This window comes from Equus asinus, chromosome 6 (assembly GCF_041296235.1).
Source record: "Equus asinus isolate D_3611 breed Donkey chromosome 6, EquAss-T2T_v2, whole genome shotgun sequence".
NCBI lineage: Eukaryota > Metazoa > Chordata > Mammalia > Perissodactyla > Equidae > Equus > Equus asinus.
In genome coordinates this window covers 6,072,905-6,094,925 of record NC_091795.1, presented here as the reverse complement: position 1 = coordinate 6,094,925, position 22,021 = coordinate 6,072,905, and the positions used below count along the sequence as shown (strand labels likewise).

Sequence of the window (22,021 nt, the reverse complement as noted above, 5' to 3'; positions counted from 1 at the left end):
GATGTGGTGATAGGTACTGAGTGGGACTGAATCAGATGGGAGGCTGGAACCCCACCTTCTGTTATACTATCATCACTTACAGCTGGATGATAAAGGACTTACACCATGCTATCTGTCCTCCATTATCTACAACCCCACCTTGCAAACACTCACCCACACCCCACACACACACCGAAAAACAAAACCTCTTTCCTAACTTTGTCATGTCTAGGATCCAATACACAGATAAATTCAAGGGCTGCATAGGCCCCGGTAGCATCTTTAGGCAGACAGTGTTGATTAAACTGAGTGCACATTTATGAGGATTATTCAGAATGGGTGGTTAGAGATTTAGAACATCACTGAATGGAGATTGATACAAGAAACCACTTTGCTTTCAGTTATGAATTTTTGAGTAATATTTAATGGGCGAAAAAAAGACAAAGGCACTTCCTTTCTAAAGAGGATTTAAGAGTGGTGGGAGGGAGGAAGTGGACTGCTTCCCCTTAGAATTGTGCCTTTTTTTTTTTTTTTTTAAGGAAAATGTCCCAAAGAGCTCATGATGACCAGGCACTTCTTTAACTGACAGCTGCTTGTGAAGTGTTAGTGGATTTCCTGGCAAATAAAAAAGGGCAGGACCCTCCTTTGGTCATTAGCTTGCTGGAGCTTTTTAGCCCAATTTTAATTCAGAATGATACTGGAAAGATTTATAAAGGAATTGGTATGATTATTCATAACAATTAAATTTTGCTTACTAGCAAACATGTGAGCAACCCAGGTCACTAACTCCCCCCTCCAAGGTGCTAGGCTCAGAGATAAGGCCGCCAGGGCTTGCTGAGGAGGGCGTGTGCCAGCGAGAAACAGGAAGCTGGGCCTCAGCGCCGGCCTGCCTAGAGGTTTCTAAGTCTGGGTCAGGTGTGCTGAGGTCCCGTGGCAGGGACACTGTCTTTCTGAGCCCTGGCAGCCACACTGCTCAGCAGAAATGCTTTAAAGTGTCAGGAATTGATGTGTAGAGAGAAGTATGACTGCATTACAGCTTAAAGAGCTTTCACATTCAGGTCTCTACAGAAGACGACGAGATCGTCCTGAGAGTTTGAGACTAAATGGGTTCCCGGAGGAAGAGCTAAGGTGAGTGCAGAGTCATGGTCGCACCTAACGATGGCAGCGAGGCTCATGCCTAACTGGATGCAGTAATGGGGAGGCCACAGTGAGGACGTTCCACCAGGAACCTCTCAGTCTATAATTAAAGACTGAACATAGTTCTAAGATTGCGCTTGATTGGGCAAAACTAGAACTTTTTCCCATTTCTTCACAAATCCTGTAAGTTGTTTTAGCTCTTCTCCAAACCTGCAGTGTTGTTTTATCTTTAAAAATTTATAATCACCAGAGTAATATTTAAAACTGGAAACAATTGTTTTCTTCCCCTTATTTTAAAGATAGATTGCTTTAGCTTATTAGAACATGTTTCTGTGAAGAATTTGTCTTAGATTTTTGGTGGTGAGGGTAGTTTGTGGTGTTTTGAGTGGGGGTCAGGGGAGTTCATAGAGGATTCTTTATTATTGAAATCTATTTAACGAAGGAATGCAGAGAAACTACTGAGTGTAAGCTAGGAAGGAAGGACGTCAAAATCTGGAGACCATTTTAACTAGAAAGGTTAGAGGTTTTTTGTTATCAAAGTTAATTTACCTGAAACAACACAATTTTAGTTTTTGTTACATCTATTGAAATTTCTTTTAGATTTTAGGTTCTAAAAAGTCCCTGCAACGTTAAGCTGTGTGTTAAAATACTGTGTTAACCGTGAAGGGTTTAGGTTTTCTGTTTCTGAGGTGAAGTGTTCCTGTTTTAGTGCTGACAGAAAGCTGCAGTGAAGAGAGACTTCCTTCTCTTTTTATTGCATTTTCTGTACAGTATTTTCATTTGTTTATAGACTCTTGATTTAAGTGTTTGAATAGTCCAGTTAGATGGCCAGAGGGATATTTATATTTGTGTACTGTTGCTCTTTTCCTATAAATTCATTTTTAGAGTTTATTTTAAATTCTGTAAATTTGACAGGGAAAAAATTGACAAAGAAGGTTTTTTAAACTTCTGTTAAATTTGTGTTTCTCTTATAGCCAGCTGTACTACAGGAACTGTACTTTGAAAGGAAAACATTTATTTGAAAATTATTGACTCTTTCACTACCTTTTGAAGAGAATAGTAGCATTAAAGGACTGTTATTGATGCTAACGTCGTTAGAATTTATTCCCTACAATGTCCCATGTCTCTTAGCTACGTTTAGTATATTGACTTTGAATCGATTGGATTAAACAGAATTTAGAAGCTTCAGAGTTTGAGTTGTTATAATTTTTAAGGGTGAGGTTTGCTGACAGTGTTGAGCTCTCTCTTGCCAACTAGAGAGGCTCTTGGGAGTGACTTCCAACCTCGACATCTAGTTGTAAACTCCAGTCGACTCTTGATCCAACAGTGGAAAGTTACCAAAAACAGTTTTAATTTCAGACTTGGGATCCTAAGGAATTTCCTTTTTTTAAAAAATTAAGACATGTAAAACAATGTTCGAGACCAGCCATCTTTTACTTATTTTCAGACCGTAGCAAAATTACCTGTGAATAAAATTACCTGTGTACTTAAGGAGGGTAGTTATTTATGTGGTTATAACAGCCTTTGAAACAACTAGATTTTTTTCTTTTGTCTAAAGTTTAACTTAAAGGAAGAAGAGTAGTTCTTAAGTATTGCTTGTTTCATTGGGTTAAGGGAAAATATTTTTCCACCCATTCTGGTTATGTAGTTTCCTGGCCATAAGAAGAAGTGTTTCTCCCATCTCGCTGTCCCCTAATGCAGAGTGACCATTTTCCTTATTTCAAGAGTGCAGAGCTTAGCAAGGAAAGTAGGCAACTGTCTGCTTTTCCATGGACTTTTTATCAATTTACAGAGGTAGGAGTTTTTTCCCCTAGTTTTATACTAAGCCTGTTTTTAGTATTAAGTCAGGTTTCTTAGCTAATAGCAGTCAAGAAGGGTAGGGACTTTGAAATTAGGCACACCCGTTTCAGTGCCACTCAGTTGGACAAGTTATGTAATCTTGTTAAACTTCAATTTGTTCTTCTTTAAAATGGGGCTAAAAATAACTACCATTATTGAGCATTGTTTATCATCTCTAAGATCCTCACCACCAATGTAGCGAGACGGGGTATTGTTAATCTTGTCAACAGTGCTGTGGGGTTAATGCCTTCCATGCGTTATTCAACTGATGTTTGTTGAGTGCCTACTGTGTGCTGAATAGAGCCGCAGTGATGAAAGAGAGACAGTCTGTCCCCTCAGGGGACACCTAGGTTCTGGCAGAGCGAATGTGACCAACAGATGTTCTTCCTACAAGCAGTTGTTTGACTTTGAATACATGTGATGTCAAACGTCTTTCATGCTGTCTCAAGTATTGCACAAGATGCATTCCTACTCTCATTCCTTCTCAGTCACGTGTTCATTTTCTTGGCATGTTTATGGACTCTAGCAGAAAAACTATCATAAGAGACTAAAAAGGGCTATGCTTACTGCCAGAAAACGTTTTTCTTTTAAGTTTAAATAAAAGACTGTGCTCTGAAACAAAATACAAGTGTTTAAACAGCACTGTAATAGTCATGAAAATAGTTCTGGCTTCAAACTTGAAATTGTTTAAAAAATAGAAGCATGTAAAAGGTAGTGTGAAAAACACTGCCTTTGTAGATTTTTATTTAACATATTAAACATAACCTGAAACTTGCTATACTTGTATAACTTGTACAATGGAACCTTATCCACTGTGTTTGAGGGTTATGTTAGAGCAGTTTACCTTATTTAAATAGTAATTGTCACTACTACTAGAAAGTGTCCTGGGGGCCTTCATCTTGAGTTCTAGAACATGTCCTTAATTTTAGCTAGAATCTAACATGCCTGAGAACCAATTGGAAATAATTTTCCTTTATGAAGCTAAATGTTAAGGATTTGAATAAGCATGTATACTCATGCACACACAAAGACTCTGCACGTAAAGGCTGTGTAAAGACACACAGATAGTCTTTATGGCCATCTCCTCACAGCCTGGGTAGAACTGGGCGACTTTCCAGTTTAAGCAGTGGATTCATAAGAGGGAAGTAGATCCACTCCTGGTCCAGTGGGTCAGAAATTGTTCAGAGCCTCATACTTTTACAGAGCTTTGGCTCTTTCTTCTCTGAATTTGTTTTTTTTTTTGAGGAAAACTGGCCATGAGCTAACATCTGCTGCTAATCCTCCTCTTTTGGTGAGGAAGATTGGCCCTGAGCTAACATCTCTGCCCATCTTCCTCTACTTTATATGTGGTGTGCCTGCCACAGCGTGGCTTGATGAGGAGTGTGTAGGTCTGTGCCCCAGATCCAAACCAGCGAACCCCAGGCCACTGAAGCGGAGTATGTGGACTTAACCACTATGCTACCAGGCTGGCCCCTCTGAAATTTTTTTTTTTAGGAAGATCAGCCCTAAGCTAATTGCTGCCAATCCTCCTTTTTTTTTTTTTTACTGAGGAAATCTGGCCCTAAGCTAACATCCATGCCCATCTTCCTCTGCTTTTTATATGTAGGACGCCTGCCACAGCATGGCATTCCAAGCCGTGCCATGTCGGCACCCGGGATCCGAACTGGTGAACCCCGGGCCACTGAAGCAGAATGTGCGCGCTTAACCGCTGTGCCACAGGGCCAGCCCCCCTCTGAAATTTTCGATGCCCCAAAATAACATCTAAGATATACCCTTATATATATATATATATATCTCCTTACTCCTAGCCATTTATTCTGTGTCTTAAACTACGTTGCACCCAAACAGTATTTTTCGAGGAAACCTGAATGAAAAACATACCTGAACAATCCACAATCCCCTGCTCCTTTAACATTCTCAAAGTCACTTTTGCTATGCCCCTAATATAAAGCATCTGTAAATAACTGATTGGCAACACCTCACAATGCAAGTCTTTGCTGCCTGGCTCTGAAACATAGTGTAATGCAGCGGTTGGCAAACTCTGACCCACAGACCAGACCTGCCCACTGCCTGTTTGTGTATGGCCTGCGAGGTCAGGATGGATTTTACGTTTTTTAAATAGCTGAAAAAAAATTTAAAAAAGAATATTTCATGACATATGAAAATTACATGAAATTCAGATTTCAATGTCCATAAATAAAGTTTTATTGGAACACAGCCGTGCATTTGTATGTGTTGTCTATAGTGGTTTCTTGCTACAGTGGCAGAGTTGAGTTGTGACACCAACATGTGTTCCTTCAAAAACAGAAGTATTTCCTGTTTGGCCACTTACAATAGATCCTGGTCAGTGCTAAGATAAGGAACACTTAGATCTCTCCCTCTTGTTCCTTTAGTTATGTGTCTACCCTCCCCCTCCTCCGCCTCCCGGTTAGATTTATTTTGCCTGAGTAAAATCAGGGCTTTGTCAGTCTTTTGAAATGAACGTGAATCAGGAAAATGTACTTTGAAATTTGTATCCTTTTGTGAAGTTGACTGGATGCAGCAGTGAGAAGTTCTTTACTCCTTAGCATTTTATGCTTTCCTTTCCTGCCCTTTTACTGACGGAACTGGATAACCAGCAATGGGAGCAAGTGCAGAGAAAAGTAACCTTTACTTTCTGGTTATTAAATAAACGTTCTGAGCTCTTATCTTTCTAGATACAGGATCTAATCATTTTTAAGCAGTGAGAATGTCCTTGTCTTGGTTTAAGAGTAGAAAACTCAGATCGTGTCATCCTGAATAACACATTACCATTGAGTGAGTCCTTGTTATGGGCCAAGCACTGTGTTAAGAACCTTCATGTTGTTTGTTTTTTGTTTTTTAACTCAGAATCCTATAGGGGAGGAGGAAGAACCTAAGGCTGTAAAAGGTGATCATCATTATGTAACCAGTTCCTGCCCTTCATTCAAATAAGTTAGGGCTCTGAGTTCAGTTGAAGTTGGAATTGGTCAACCTAAGAAGTGCATATCCTTACGTACCAGTTTTGCAACTTGATGATCATTTTTTGGCTGAAAAACCAATGTTTGTATTTTAGTTGTAGAAATGTAGTCTTTTAGACAATTAGAGGGATAGAATTGCAGCTTTGCCATTTTTGTTTGTTCTCATTGTTTAATGGTTCAGTGAGAGCACTTTTGATCTTCCTAACAATAAACACATCGCACAATTAATAGCAAATATTTTTTGTCTTTGGTCCAGAGAGGTATCAGTTTGCCAGTGTTGCTTTTTAAAAGGTAGTAGTGCTTTCTTATATGTGTTTGAGTGTAATCCATACACACACACACACACACACACACACACACACACACACAAACAGGAATATTTTTCAGCCATGAGAAAGAAGGAAATCCTGCCATTTATGACAACGTGGATGGACCTTGAGGGCATTATGCCCAGTGAGATGTCAGACAGAGAAAGACAAATACTGTATGATCTCGGTAAAATGTGGAATCTGAAAAAAACAAAAGCCGAATTCATAGAAACAGAGAGTAGAATGGTGATTACCAGGGGCTGGGAGTGTGGGGAAATGGGGCGAGGTTGTTTTAAGGGTGCACACTTGCAACTAGAAGATAAATAAGTTCTGGAGATCTAATGCCCAGCTTAGTGATTATACTCAACCATACTGTATTAAAAACATCAAAGTTGCTTAGAGACTGGATCTTAACTGTTCTAAACAACAAAGAAATGATAATTATGTGACATGATAGAGGTGTTAGCTAACGCTACTGTAGTAATCATATTGCAATATGTAACTGTATCAAACCAACATATTGTACACTTCTAACTTAACAATGTTATATATCAATTATATCTCAATTAAAAAAAATTTTAAGGAGTAATCCACAATATTCATATTGTGATACTGTAATTGGTTTTACAGGCATACCGGTCGTCACCCTTCTCACTTACCCACCCCACCTCCATTAATAGAGAGAGGACTCCCCACGGCCAGACGCCTCCCCTTGTTTTGCATCTTTAGCATCTACCACAGTGCCTAGTGGGTAGTCACTGTCCAGTATCTATTCCTCATTAAATAGATGAAGGAATAAGAAACTAAACTGGCTTAGAGGTACCTCTTTTATTCTAGATTAAACTCTTTTACTCTGACCACATTTTCTAGTCTTGATTATTAACTTACAATTTGTGTACGAATCACACTGAAAGAAGACTAAGAGAGGGATATATCTAACAAAGTATAGACCATGATCATTCTGTTTTTCCTTTTCAGTACTTTTGGGAAGCTTATCTTCTGAAAGGAAATATGTTTTCCTCCTTATCACCTAAAATATTTCTATATAGTTGAGGGAGTATATGCTGAAATCAAAAACAGCAATGTTACTGCTTAAAAATTTGGTGTGTTGGGGCCAGCCCAGTGGTGTAGTGAAGTTTGCGCACTCCACTTGAGCGGCCCGGGGTTCTCAGGTTCAGATCTGGGCACAGATCTCCACACCGCTCATCAAGCCTTTCTGTGGTGGCATCCCACATACAAAATAGAGGAAGATTGGCACAGGTGTTAGCTCAGGGACAATCTTCCTCACCAAAAATAAATAAATAAATAAAAATAAAATTATGTGTTAAAAGAATGGTTGAAAGAAGTGAAAAGACTTTAGACAAGGATCCCTTTTCTGTTTTTCTGTACTGCTGAGAGAAATTTAGGCGTGAACCTCAACTTTAGCAGAATCAAGTTGTAAATCTGTTCTCAGTACACATAAAATTTTCTAAATAACTTACTATGACAATTAAATGCCAAGATTTTAATCATTATAATTGCTTTCCTATTAGTAAAAAAAGAGCCTAAAAGTATCAGTTATAAATTACTTACAAAAGCAAAAGAAAATAGCCATTGACTAAAACTTGCGTTTTACCTACATTACTTTGGATAGATGCTGTTAAAATGAAACAGTAACTGTTTATTTTATATATATTTACATATCTTGGACACAGCCACTTACTCTCTGTCTGTGCAACCCATTGGTCACTCTGTGATTAAAACAAATTTGACACAAATATTTTCTTATAGAAAGTCTACTTTTAGAAATAATTATTAAATGTTTCACATAAATATAAAACTCCCTACTTTTTTTATGGTCATTTTAGTTTCCTAGAACTGCCATAACAAATTACCAACAAATTCAGACAACAAAAATGTATTGTATCCCAGTCCTGGAGACTGGAAATCAGAAGCAGTGTCAGGGCCAGCCCTCTTGGAGCCTGAAGGAGAGGGTCCTTCCTTGCCACCTCCCGCGTCTGGGTTTGTCAGCAGTGCTCATCGTTTAGCTTGTAGATGCATCACTCCCGTCTCTGCCTCTTTCCTCACATGGCCCTCTTCTCCCTGTGTGTCTCTCTTCACGTGGTCTTCTCTGTTGTGTGTCTTGTCCCTGTGTCTCCTCTCCTCTTTTTATAGGCACACTAGTTGTGTTGGACAAACCCCCTACTGCAGTATCACCTCTTCTTAATATGTATCTTAATTTTATCTGCAAAGAGTGTTTCCAACAAGGTCATTTTCACAGGTACCAGGAGTTAGGACATCAACATTATCTTTTGGGGGGACCGAATTTAACCCACAAGAGTGGTCTGTTCGTACAGTAGTGTATAAACATTAAAAACCATTCCATTGTGCAGGTTTTTTAGAAACAGCTTTGTTGAGGTTAAACTAATGAACCTCAGTCGAGTCAGCAATTTTATTTTATTTATTTATTTTTACTATTTTTATTATTTTTTTAAAGATTGGCACCTGAGCTAATATCTGTTGCCAATCTTCTTCTTCTTTTTATTCTTCTCCCCAAAGCCCCCAGTACATAGTTGTATATTCTAGATGTAACTTCCTCTGGTTGTGGCATGTGGGATGCCACCTCAGCATGGCTTGATGAGCGGTGCCATGTCTGCGCCCAGGATCCGAACCGGCGAAACCCCAGGCTGCCGAAGCAGAATGTGCAAACTTAACCACTCGGCCATGGGGCCGGCCCCTCAAGTGCACAATTTTAATGTTCAGTTGATCAATTTTGACAAGTATACACAGTGATACTACTGCCACAATCAAGATAATGAGCGTATTCATCATCCCCAAGGTTTCTGCATCCCATTTGTAATCCTCTCTCCTCCCTTCCTTCCCTGCATCCCGAGGCAACCATCGATCTGCTTTTCGTCACTCTAGATTAGTTTGTTTTTCAGAATTTTATATAAGTAGAATGACACAATAATGTACTCTTTGTTTTGTTTGGCTTCTTTAACTCAGCATAGGGATTGTGAGGTTCGTCCTTGTTGTTGCATGTATCGGTAGTTCATCCATCTTATCATTGAGTTACGGTATCCATTTTATGGATAGACTACAACTTATATAGCCAGTCACTTGGTTGACATATGAGTTGTTTCTAGTTTTTGGCTATTACAAATAAAGCTGCTATGAACATTCATGTACAAATCTGTATATGGCTGTATGCTTTCGTTGCTGTTGGGTGGAATGGCTGGGTTGTTTGGTAGGTGTATATTTAATTTTTTGAAAAATGGCTAAACTATTTTTCAAAGAGGTTGTACCATTTTATATTCCCACCAGCAGTATTTGAGGTTCTGTTTTCTCCACATCCTCACCAACACTTCACGTGGAGCATTTTTTTTGTTTTTAGCCATTTCAAGGGTATGTAGTACTATCTCATCGTGGTTTTAATTTTTATTTCCTTAGTGACTCGTGAAGTTGAGTATCATTTTATGTGCTTATTTGCAATCCATATATCTTCTTTAGCAAGATATTCAGACATTTTGCCTATCTTTTATTGGTTTGTTTCTTATAGTATTAAGTTGTAATAGTGCTTTTTATATTCTAGATACACATCCTTTGTCAGCTACCTATTTTGTAAATGTCTCTTCCCAGTCTGTGATTGTCTCCTCATTTTTATGTGTTTTTGGAAAAGCAAAAGTTTTTCTAATAGTTTATTGATTTCTTTTCTTTTATATAAAGTTTGTGCTTTTTATGTCCTTTTGGGGAAATCTTTCCCAAACCCACAGTCAGTAAGATTATTAATAAATATGTTCTATATAAATATAAACTCAATTATTTTTTAAACCAATTTGGCCTTTCATACCATTTACTGCTCTTCTGGCTGTGGTAACTGCTTCACAGTCTCGTTGAATCTTCACAATAATCCTGAGGGGTATGGTGTAGTTCCCCCTTTTCACAGAGAAGGGAAAGGACTCTTACAGACACATGACTGGTAATTTGGGCAATTGGCATTTGAACCCAGGGCTGAATCTAGTTGTGTCTTATGTTCAAAGTGTGAGCTCTTAACCACGAAACTTAGGCTTCACTTAGGTTTTAGGGTAAGATTTCTTACACTGAAGAATACACTGATCATATCTTAAAAGTTAAAAATTTACTTTTGAACATAAAAATAAAGGTTGACCTTTTGTGCTGCCTATGGGTAATATGATTAAAAAGAAATGGGATTTTTCTGCCTCTTCCTTGTACATGTTTGCCAGAGAAAATATCTAGGTTAAAAAAGTTAAAAATATTACATTTTTGTATCATAATATATTACTTAAAATTAAAATTAAACATTACAAGACTATTCAGGTTCTTATCTTGCTGAAAATGTTGTCCTCCTGGCCCTGGCAAACAGAATATGAAGGGAACCAGAGTGAGGTAGGAAGTGACAATGAATCACTGCATGTAGGATGTTTGTTTATGTCCGGCAGTTTCTGCTGCCAACTTTAGTTTTTAACTCTAACATACAGAATTTGTTGGAACAAAACTGAAATTCTGCAGTGTTTTGGAAAATTTCAACAACATTTCCAGGTACTAGAAAATATGTTCTTTGTTTCATGGTAAAAATTAATGGCAATAATCTTGGATGTATCAGAGATAAACTGATGTTACAGGTATTTTAAACAAAGAGGTTTTATAAAAGTATAGCCAGTTTAAAAGATCAAAAACTTTCCTGAATCTGGACTCATTCAGCATTTGGCAGTCAGCTGATACTTTTAAAATGAAGGCAACTAGAAATATTGGCTATTCAGCATGAATTGTAGTTTTGGCTTCTCTTAATTTAATGTTGTAGTTTATTTAAAGGACATGTTGTTAGGTTGTGAATTTTCAGCATTAGTGTGTAAAATATATTTGTCTAGGCATTCTTGGTTCAGTCTACATTTATTAGGGTCCTTGTATGTGTCAGGGAAATGGGATATGAAGTTGATTAAAGCATTCATTATCTACTAACATGGAGCTAAGTGTTCGGTGAAAAAAAACAGACACACAGAGAAATAATTAAGAGGTACTGTTGTCAACTTAAAAAGCAAATTTGCCAGTTATTTTACCCTCAAAATGAATTCATTCAGAAATAGCCAAAAGAATTGCAATGCAGGATGTGCGTGCTATGGCGAATGATAAGCAAATCTGGAGAACTAAGTAGAACTTACTTTTATAGAGCAAAAAGGGGAGTAGGGAGGGGCTGTTCTAAATGAAAGTCCATTAGGGAAAAGTAACAATTCAGAGTGACAATAGCTTCTCATTGTCTGAGCAGCAGTGTTTCTCATTGGCTGAGCTGTGGAGTTTTTCATTGGCTGAGCGGCAGCATTTCTCATTGGCTGAGCTGTGGAGTTTCTCATTGGCTGAGCAGTGGCGTTTCTCATTGGCTGAGCTGTGGTGCTTCTCATTGTCTGAGCAGCAGTGTTTCTCATTGGCTGAGCTGTGGAGTTTCTCATTGGCTGAGCAGCGGTGTTTCTCATTGGCTGAGCTGTGGTGTTTCTCATTGGCTGAGCGGTGGCATTTCTTGTTGGCTGAGCTGTGGTGTTTCTCATCGGCTGGGCTGTAGCCAGGTGGGGAGAGAAATCTTCCTGTCAGAGATGCAAACCATACCTCTCTTCTGTTTGGAGTCATTGCCAATGTGTGATAGGGCATGAGAGCTCCCCCAGCAGGCCCTCCAGACTCAGATTTCTTTGACATTTTTCTAATTTATTTCACACTGTATTGTTAAATGTAGGAGCAGAGAGCACTAATTTTCTATTACTGAATAACAAATACCCCCAAAACTTAGCAGCAAGAGGGCCTGGCAAACTTTTTTTGTAAAGAGCCAGATAATAAATATTTTAGGCTTTGCAGGCCATACAGTCTCTATCACAACCACTCAACTTGGCTGTTGTAGTGTGAACGCAACCATAGAAAGTGAATGAGTGTAGCTGTGTGCTTTTCAATAAGACTTTATTTACAGACGCAGATGGTGAGCCAGATTTGACCTATGGGTACTAATTTTCTGACTGCAGGCTCAAAACAACCAACATTGGTTATCTCACAGTTTCTGTGGGTCAGGAATCCAGATACAGCTTAGTTCAGTGCCTCTGGCTAAAGGTCTTTCATGAGGTTGCTGTTAAACTTTGTCAGGGCTGCAGTCTTCTCAAGGCTCAAATGGAGGAAGTGATTCAAGAGAGGGCGAGAGAGCTCAAGATGGAAGCCACAGTCTTTTTATAACCTAACTTCAGAAAAGACCTCATCACTTTTGCTGTATTGTCTTCATTAGAAGCAAGTCAGTATGTTCAGCCCACGCTGGAGACAGGGAGGGGATTACACAAAGGTGTGAATACTGTGGGGAAAAAAAATGAATGACACTTGTTAAAGAGCAGTGAGGCAAACTTTATTTGGGACCATCAAGACAGATGTAGGGACCACTCCAGTGAGGTTTTGCAGTGGGTGAGAGAGATTGGGCACAACTCCAAATACAACAAGGAAAAGTAGGGATTTCTAGCCAAGGAGCAGAGTAGGGATCAGTGGATGGAAAATTAATGAGAGGAAACATCAAGGGTAAGGGAGGATTCTGGCTAAGCCCACCTAACAGGATTCTTGCTGAAGACAGAGTTGGGTAATCAGACATCCTCTGGAGGATAGTGGAAGATGAGGAACCCAGTTGGATATAGAGGGTGATAAGATATCAAGGATGGGAGATTCTGGTTAAACTGACTTAACAGGATTCTTGCTAAAACTGGACAATGCAGAAGTGAATATGGAAGCTCACAGATCAGGGCCTAGTTAAAAAGAGAGCTCAGAAGAGCCTGACTAGAGTTTGGTCAGAGAGAGAATTTTTGTCAATACCAGGAGGCGGGGATCTCCAGGGGCTGTCTTATAGTGGCTGCCTGCCACACAGGCTAGACTAGGTAATTTAACTCAGCCTGGGGATCCTACAAGAGATGAAGTCAGGGTACTTAAGACCACTCATATACAATGCACAGAGAAGAAGAACATCACTAAGTGGTGTCAAATGTTTAAATGTTGTTATATGAGCCCTCTGTTTCTCTTCATTCAGAATCTGTATTTGTATGTCTGTGAATCATCTTATCTCTGTCATTGACCACTGTCCTTCGAGATCTGCTTGCACGTATGTGAACGAATAGAGCACCGCGTTTGCCTCCCATGTTTTCTTTCCATCCTGCTGTATTCTTCTCTGATTTCAGTTTCCATTTATTACTTCATTGCTGGGCTTCAGTCAACATTTGTAGAATAAAAACAAAGGGAATCCAGGAAAGAAACTAACATCTGTAGAACTTCTGTGAACATAGTACTTTTAGATATATTCACATATTTTCTTGTTTAATCCTCCTTTTACCCAGTAAGGGAGGAGGTGAGGGTGGGATTGGAGACCAGCACTCTGCAGCTCTAAGTGCACTTCTTCTCGTCAGACGCCCTGGCCTCCCTAGCACCACGTGCTTCTCTGGAAGCCCAGGACAGTCTAGTTTATGCCACTGTTAGTAATATGCACATCTCAGCTCCTTTGCGAAAGTGTAAGATGTCTGAAGGCAAAGCTGTGCATTGATCATCTGTGTGGGATTTTTTCTTCACAGTGGCTTTTACATAGTAGATACTCAGTAAAAGTTCATTCAGTTGCATGAATAAATGAAAATCATGATAACGTGTTTTCAGCTTTGTGGTTCCTCATATTCCCTTATCAGCATGGCCCAGCTGGACCTCACGGTCACACATCACTGATCCAGAGCCATTTGTTGGATTATGGTTTTCCTGACAGCAGCCTTTATCCTGTCCTTTCTCTCATGCATCTACAGTGAGTAGTGAGTCTCTTCCTTTCCCTCATATCTCTGACTCTAGCCCCCTCCTCCTTGGCCAGTCTGCCTGCATTTTCTTACTGTGTCTAATGCCCTATACCCTTCATGGCCCGCTGTTTCAGGGCTGTTGCCATTCTCTGGACAATTCCCCAATGCACCAGTTCCCAATTCAGATCACTCTCAAACTCTGGATGAATAAATTATGTAAAACAGATTTCTGTTTTACAGCTTCAACTTCTTCCTGGCTACTGCTGGGTGTTGTTATGCTTATTTTATTGACGTTTCTTATCACACTCATTATTACTCCTATTTGACACTTCTCCTGTCGATGGTTTTCTTAACCTGACCCTACTCTCTGCCTACAGCTCCTCTCCTACTTTCCTGAAACCATCAAAGCTAAATGGTATGAGATTTCTATCTATATTTCCTTCCCATTTTTGTTTAAATAAAGTTTATTTTGGATAATTTTAGACTTATAGAAAAGTTATAAAACGAGTACAGTTGTTCCTCTCTTTGTCTCAATTTGACTGCTTTGATTTTGGTCTCACTGGCTTCCCTCCCTCTCTAAGGTTTATCTCCCCACCTGCCCACTAGCTTAGATCTTGTGCTGCCTCTGAAGGGACTGATCATGTGTAACTCCTCCTTCTTTAGCATCCTGACCTCTTCCTGCTTCCCCTCTGTGACAGACAGTCCCAGAGATGCTGTAACTTTGGTCTCTTGTTACTTAATTGAGCATTCTTAATCCTCTGTGGTCCAGCTTTTGACCTCCCCGTGTCCCTGGCCCATGTCATTTGATAGTTTTGGTTCTCGGTAAGGAGCAACAGCAACAGACTTTAGCTAACTTAAGCAGAAAAGAATTTTATTAGAAAGATTTCAGATTGCTCACAGAATTGACAGAAATGGAAAGATTGAAGAACCAGGCTCAGAATAGGCAGGGGCCAGGGAGAGCAGACAGCAGACATCCTAATCCTAGCCAAGGTTCCATTGCTGAGACAGACTGGCCAGGGGCCACCACTGAAGTTGTCCCAGGTAAGAGCATGGGGTTGGCAGAGCCCAGGTCAAGTGCCAGTGCTGTATTGCCAGCTGGCAGGGGGCGTATCTGTCATGGGAGGGAGGCTCACCTCCCAGTCCCAAGGGTCTCACTATAAATCAAGTTACTTTCCTTTTATTTCTTGAAATTTTAAAGCACTAATACTTCCTTCTTAAAAATTTCCTCTTCCTTTATCTCCCCAGTGCTGCCTTTTCTTAGTTTTCTTATTAGTTGCTGCTGCTTTTCAATTTCCCCTTTGTTGTTGCTGCAATATTCCCCAAGCTCCTCAGTATTCATGGCTTCAGATAGCATCTGTGGAAAGGTGACTATCAAATCCAGATTAGGAGTCATTTCCTAACTCTCATTGAGTGACTTGTACAATGTAACTAGTAAATGTTCAGTTAATATTTGTGAATGAATGAGATGAACTATGAAAGCAGTTTTTGGATCATCTATTGAAGAGGCAGTGGAATTAGAATAGAGTATTCGGATTTTTCTTTCCAAGCTAAACTTACAGCCATTAGAAGATAATAGAATGTAGTATAAATGAGGATTTAAAAAATAAGATTGTGACTATACCTCTTTCCAAACCCTCCTTCAAAGCAGAGGATCTTGTTATCTAATTGAAGTAGTGCAGTATGTTTTGGTGTATTTTATAATGTGGGGAGAAATTTCAGTACTTTCGTTTTTGAAGATAAAAATTATGGCTGTTATTTCATAAAGTTTTCTTTAAAAAAACAATGTTTTTGTGATCATATGTGCTTAAGGCAATATTGAAAGGTTTTGTGGCCACCATAACCAACTGCAATTCAGCAGAAATTTATTGCTATCATCTTTGTACGTGTCTGTATTGCCATCTGCTATTATAACTACTTAAATAAGGCAGTATCAATGGTATTGAGATGAAATGGTACATTTTATTGTCAAAATTCTAATTGCTTAGAGGTAATGGGAATGAAGAAATGACAATATTATAGGGAAGAAGTATGAGTATGCATGGAACTAGAAATAGACCACAGCTTTTGTGTGGGCTTCTAATTTGTAATCTTTCAGCTTTGTAAACAGGAAGACTTACAGGACTGTTTCCAGGCAAGATTCCTCTCTATGACGGAGCCTACGTGGTCTCCTGAGATGTATATAGACCAAGAGAGAGTGAGATTGATTGATTCAGTTACCGTTTGAAACTGGTGCATACCAGTGACTTAACTTTCATTCATAATAGAAATGGTGAACTATCAGACCATTTCAGAAAACCAATCAATGTTTTTAGAACTTCTGATTGTCACGAGAACAGACCCCCCCAAAAATAATACAGATATCAATTGTACAGCAAATTTTTCATTTGAGAATCTCAGAAAAGGAGTAGAAGGTTCAGTCAAAAGCTTTTAAAAGAATCATCTTTTCCAGGCAGGATTTTCCTGGGGACTGTTGTATAAAGCAGAAGCAACAATGTTCTGTAGAAGTGCTGTGGGAAGGGAAGGGCTGGTGGCTAGACTCGGGACTCTTTTCCTGGTCCCCTTCGTCTGGTCCTGTGGCAGCTGCTGGGGCATCTCTGCCCAGGAGAGCATGACTTCAAAGCTAGGGGAGGACAGCCTGCCTCCAATTAAGAGTCTCTAATTTTGAAACAGTGAAATTCAAGCATCTCTATACTGAGCCTCCTTCAGAATTCACTGTGCTACATTATACACCTGTAGGAAATAAGAGCTTAAGTATATGTCATGGTTACATGCTGAAGAATTTATGGATCAAATGATATGACGAATGGAATTTGCTTCAGAATATTTTATGGTTGAGCAATAGGTAAAACAAACTGATCATGATTTGATAACTTTTGGAGTTGAGTAATGGGTTTGATGGGATTCATTTCACTATTCTCACTGGTTTAATATATGTTTAAAATCTTCAATAATCAAAGTTTAAAAATTTTTTATATGTGTCTTGATGAATGGCACAATTTTAACTTTTCCCTCTTATGTCACTATCACATTACAATTTATCATTTATTTGGGGCTTAGTAGTGGTTGTGCCTCATGCCAGACATCATAGCGCTGGTCAAGTATCCAGCAAAGCCCCGTGAAGTTCCCTCTGCTGTCAGTCACATGCCTGCCAGTGACATAGAAACCAACCCCGGATTTCAGTGTTGGCTCTGGCGTGTGTAGTTTGCAGGTGGGTGGGAGGAGGAGGGTGGAAAGAGATAGAACTCCTTATCTTAATCTAGGGTGTCCACCTGTTATAATTAGTAAGACTTTCACAATTTGTACTGAAAAAGGAAAATGTTTCCTTAACACTGTTAGAAAGTGAAAGTCTCAAAATGTGGGAGAAAAGAGATTGGACTGAGAAACATGAACATCTCTCAGTGCTGCTCTTCCTCCATGGGGCAGAGATGGATTTGTTTCTTTTGTAGGACAGTTTAAGTTTATTTTGAAAATGTGAACTTGGCTCACGGAATGCGGGCTACCTAAGATGGCTATTTAGAGTCGGGTTAGCAGAGATGAGGCCCAGTGCCTGGTGTCACCACTGAGTTGTCAACTTTTGAAGTCACTTATTTTAGGAGCTTGAGTTTCCCCATTTGCCAACTGAGCACCATTTGTGAAGGAGAGAGTGTTCTGATGGTAACAGACTTAGAGCTATTCAGGGAGGATTTATTGTGTTTCGTTTTCAATATCAAGTGACTGAATGCTCTCTATTTTTATTATTTGGGAAACCACATCTGTTTGAAAAGCAGAAAGTTAGTTGCTCCGCTTTCTAAGCACCCGTGTTAGTAATTTCATCTGTTGGAATTCAGCTACCTTCTCTCCCTTGAGAGACGCCCTGTGAGAAGTTGAGTGCTGGAGGAGTGAGGTGTCTCAAGGTCTAGCACCGGACATTCTCAGAAAGTAGGGTGAAATCAGGAAGGAAAACTCAAGGGAAGCAGGTGCTCAGAATTCTTGTGGTTCTGCACGGTTTGTTCTTTGTCAGACGGTGCCAGACCTTTTGGCACGAAATGATGCTTAGAGCCAAATGAGTGGTAAATGAGCTGCAGGAAAGCCTCCAGCCTTTTTTCTCTGGCGCTTCAGCTTTGAAAATGTGAGCAGGAATGCAAAGGTTACTGAAGAACCAAACTGTGACTCACGGCCTGCCTGTCAGGGCTCCTGCAGAGTGAGAGTGAGCCCCAGGTCGTGGCCTCCAGGCTCGGGAATACTGCCTCAGGCTGGCTGTGTTCACCTGGAAGGGTTCAACAAGAGGGAAGGGACGCTGCCTCGTTCAAGTTCTTTGTGAGCCCTTTACCAGGAGGCAGCCTGTATGTGCCTAGCAAGTACACAAATTAAATTACTGGATGAGAAAACGCTGACATTGCCTTGTGAGCCATTGTGATATTGTTCTTCTGATTATATTAAACTGTACCAGGTGAGGGGCCGGCCCCATGGCCGAGTGGTTAAGTTCGTACGCTCCACTTCAGTGGCCCGGGGTTTCGCCAGTTCGGATCCCGGGCGCAGACATGGCACCGCTCATCAGGCCATGCTGAGGCGGTGTTCCATATGCCACAGTCAGAGGCACTCACAACTAGAATATAGAACTATGTAAAAAACAAACAACTGTACCAGCTGATTTTCCCCTTAAGCCTAACCCCCTCCATTCCTGAAAGTAGGACCCTTAAATGTTTATCATGACAGCAATGTAAAGTTTTGGTTTTGCCCTTTTGAACTGTTCTTATTCTTCTGTCCCTTCACTTTTGCCAGCATCTTAACTCTTAGTAATTGATTTGGTGAGTTTTTTTTAAATTTATCCTTTTAACACAGAATTATTTCCTTTATTTCAGAGCAGTTTTATCTGAAGGGATAAATAATCATGTAGTCATTTGTCTCTAATAGTTTAAAATATTGCTATCTATGGAGGAGTAGAAATGACTTCTGCTTTTAATAGAGTTAAATCATGGACTTTTGATACATCCCTCACAGATGCTATCCCTAGAGTTAGCTCTTTTACTTATGTTCAGTCCATTTGGTTTTATTAGTTTATTTGAACCATTCTCAGCATTTCATCATTTGATTCGCTTTCCTACTAGATTCTAAGCTCTCTGAAAACTCAATTATGTTATTCTTTCTATTTTCCCAGCTTAGTGATTTGACCTGGTGCCAGGCTGGTTTTGATGACATTTTTGCTTCCTCGTTTGTGCCATGAAAAGAGCATGTTCTGTTTTATGCTTTGCTGCACTTGATTAAAGGTTTGGATTAAAGGACTGGATCAGCACAGAGTCTCCAGGTGTGCATTTGCTGTCCTGCCCTGGAACCTACCCTGAAACTCAGCTCTGTCTGTGAAAGGGCTGGAGCAGGGAGGCCCCTTGCCTTACACTCAGGAAGGGTTAAGTTTCTTTAATATTATCAAAGTAATTAGGGGCCAGCCCGTGGCTGAGTGGTTAAGTTCGCATTTCACTTCAGCAGCCCAGGGTTTTGCTGGTTCAGATCCTGGGCACAGACATGGCACCGCTCATCAGGCCGTGCTGAGGCAGTGTCCCACATGCCACAACCAGAAGGACCCACAACTAGAACATAGAACTATGTACTGGGGGGATTTGGGAAGAAAAGAGGAGGAGGAGGAGGAGGAGGAGGAGGAGGAGGAGGAGGGGGAGGGGGAGGAGGAGAAAAGATTGGCAGCAGATGTTAGCTCAGGTGCCAATCTTTAGAAGAAAACATTATTTAAGTAGTTAACCCTTAAAAGACACACATGTATGTGTACGTGTGTGCACCTCAATTACAAAGGTGACTGAAATCATCTCCCTGAGATCTCTCTCCCCAGGCCTTCTTGATTCTCTCTTGCACATTGTTGTTTAGAAATAGTATTTCTTGAAAGTTTGTGGTTGAGCTGGGAACTGGATGGTGGCTGTCCCCTCTTTGTGGCAGAGTAGAGGCACAGCTCCAGGAGTAGATGGAGGGAGCGATGTCCTCAAGGAGTCCTGCAGGGATGGAGAGGGAGGAAGCAGGCTGAGCAAAGACGGTTCCCGTGGAGTCAGGCAGTCACTGGCCTGTTTTGGGTCGCAGACATCTTCTACAAGGCTACAGGGCTGGTTTCTGCTCTGTTGTGGCAGCTGCCTTCCTTCACACAGCACTCACTTTTCAGGGACTCTCATCTTAGTTCATGATGCCCACCATTCCTTTTAGTTTTTATATATATGGGGATTGAGGGAGGTAGATGAGGAGGAAAGAGAAGAGATAATAAGGTAATGTATCATCTCTTAAAAGCTCATTTTGAGTCAGAAATTGTTCAGAATATTAGTGTGTTACATTTTAGAGTCTGCCTGATCCCCCTGGGAAGATACAGAAGCTTAGAAATGTGAGGCCAGCCTTGGAACCCTCCCAGGGCCGGCTCGCAGCTCCTCCTGGAGCTGTGCTTTCTAGAGGTGGCAGCGGTCATGCTGCAGCTCTGGAGAGACACCACACATGTGTTAAGCAGTACACACGGTCATTTTCACCACAGGAGTTCTGAAATTGAAGGACTGTTTAGAAAGCAGGCTGCTGCTTAGTTCTCATCTAGCAGAAATAATATGATGGAAAGGGGAACACAGGAGTGATCCTGACGGAGAGACTGTGGATAGCACCCCCAGGAGAGGCGCTCAGGATGCCCCAGCCAGCTGTGCTGGTGTGCAGCCAGTGCTCGGGAGGCATGCAGGTCTCCTCATCACCCTCCTTCTATCTTCAAGAGGAGTAAGAGCTTCCTAAAGTCTCCTTTATTCTCCTCTCTGTTTCTTGAGGACAGAAACAGAGGTATGTATCCTTGTTTGCCTCTTCCCTGGGGCAACACTCAGTGTGAAGTATTGTAGGAACCCAGATTGACTGGCCGCCAACACGCCCCGTGTACCAGAGTGCTAACAGGAAGGAGCTGCGTGGTCTATACTGGAGGGGCTAGGGGAGGTTGGCGGCTGCCGTATCCTTGGTCCTAGGTTGAACGGTGAGTCCATTTGTGGCCTCTGGCTTGGAGAAACAAAGAATGGGGTAGACTGACTTGGACTCCCATCTAACTGACCATTTTATTATGCCGTCCTTTTATTTTATAATCCACTCCTCCCATCCATTCCTAGTTTCAAATGCAGATACAGTTGTTTTAAGTTGCTAAGTGAGACGTGCCTCATATTGGATAAAGGGCCCATGAGGTCTAAAAGCAGTCAATTAAAGAGTTCTGACTTTGGCTTCTTGTGTGGATCTGGGTTCAGATGGGAGAGAAAAACCACACGGTAATTTGAATGAGAAAAGTTTAATATAAAGATAGATAGAATTATTAACTCTAACAGGAGTTGGAGTAATAAGGGGTTGGCTAGTTAAAAGTGGGGAGAATGCTGAAGAGTCTGAGAATAGCAGCTATAAGGAGCAGCCACTCCTCCAGGGCTGAGACAGTGCCCCAAGGAGGAGCCCCCCTCCCCACCCCAGGACACGCTACTCTCGGATGGCAGAGAAGTTACTGAGGTGCTGCACCATGGTAGCCTGCTAGAAATCTGACCTTGTAGGACACCCTCCCTCCAGGGTGCCAGGGAAGGCTGTCAGCTGAGGTGTCACCTGAGGCCCTCCACAGAGGGGCCAGTGTGCTGCGGGCTGCCACACACTGCAGGAGCCAGAAGCCCCTGCTGCCAGACCACCAGGGGCCGCTGCCGGGAGAGCTGGCTGCCACTGGACACTGACGCAGTTGAGTGTGCTGCAGGTGCTGGTGCCAGAGAGAGCCCTGCACCCAGGAGCTTGCCGGGGAGCGCAGGAGCAGGACGCAGAACCCTTTGCTCCTGCGGTCTCCTCAGCACCCTCTACTGAAGAGCACCAGGGCCAGCGGGTAAAGGAGAAGGCTGCGTTCACAGAGCAGCCGGGAACTCCATAGGTGGCCCACCAAAGATACTCCAACAGTACTCCTCCAGGAAATGAAAGGGTCTGTCTGCAGTCATAATTACCAGACTTTTATATGTTGTTTCTAGATTTATAAACTACATGTTCTTGAGAAGAG

At 41.0% G+C, this 22,021-nt stretch overlaps 1 protein-coding gene across 9 annotated transcripts in view; it reads left to right on the top strand.

Moving 5' to 3' along the window:
• The window catches only part of LIMS1 (LIM zinc finger domain containing 1), a 158,399-nt gene that overhangs the window by 93,550 nt on the left and 42,828 nt on the right, over positions 1–22,021 (top strand). Inside the window, exon 1 of one of the 9 annotated variants that reach the window (XM_014829945.3) lies at positions 842–1,107. The exons of 7 other annotated variants lie outside the window; for them this stretch is intronic. In XM_014829945.3, the coding sequence (XP_014685431.1) occupies positions 1,001–1,107 (107 nt within the window). In that variant the 5' untranslated portion in view covers positions 842–1,000. Of the gene's footprint in view, positions 1–841; positions 1,108–22,021 lie in introns of those variants that run through there. One more of the 9 variants, XM_070511507.1, reaches the window with a different exon arrangement.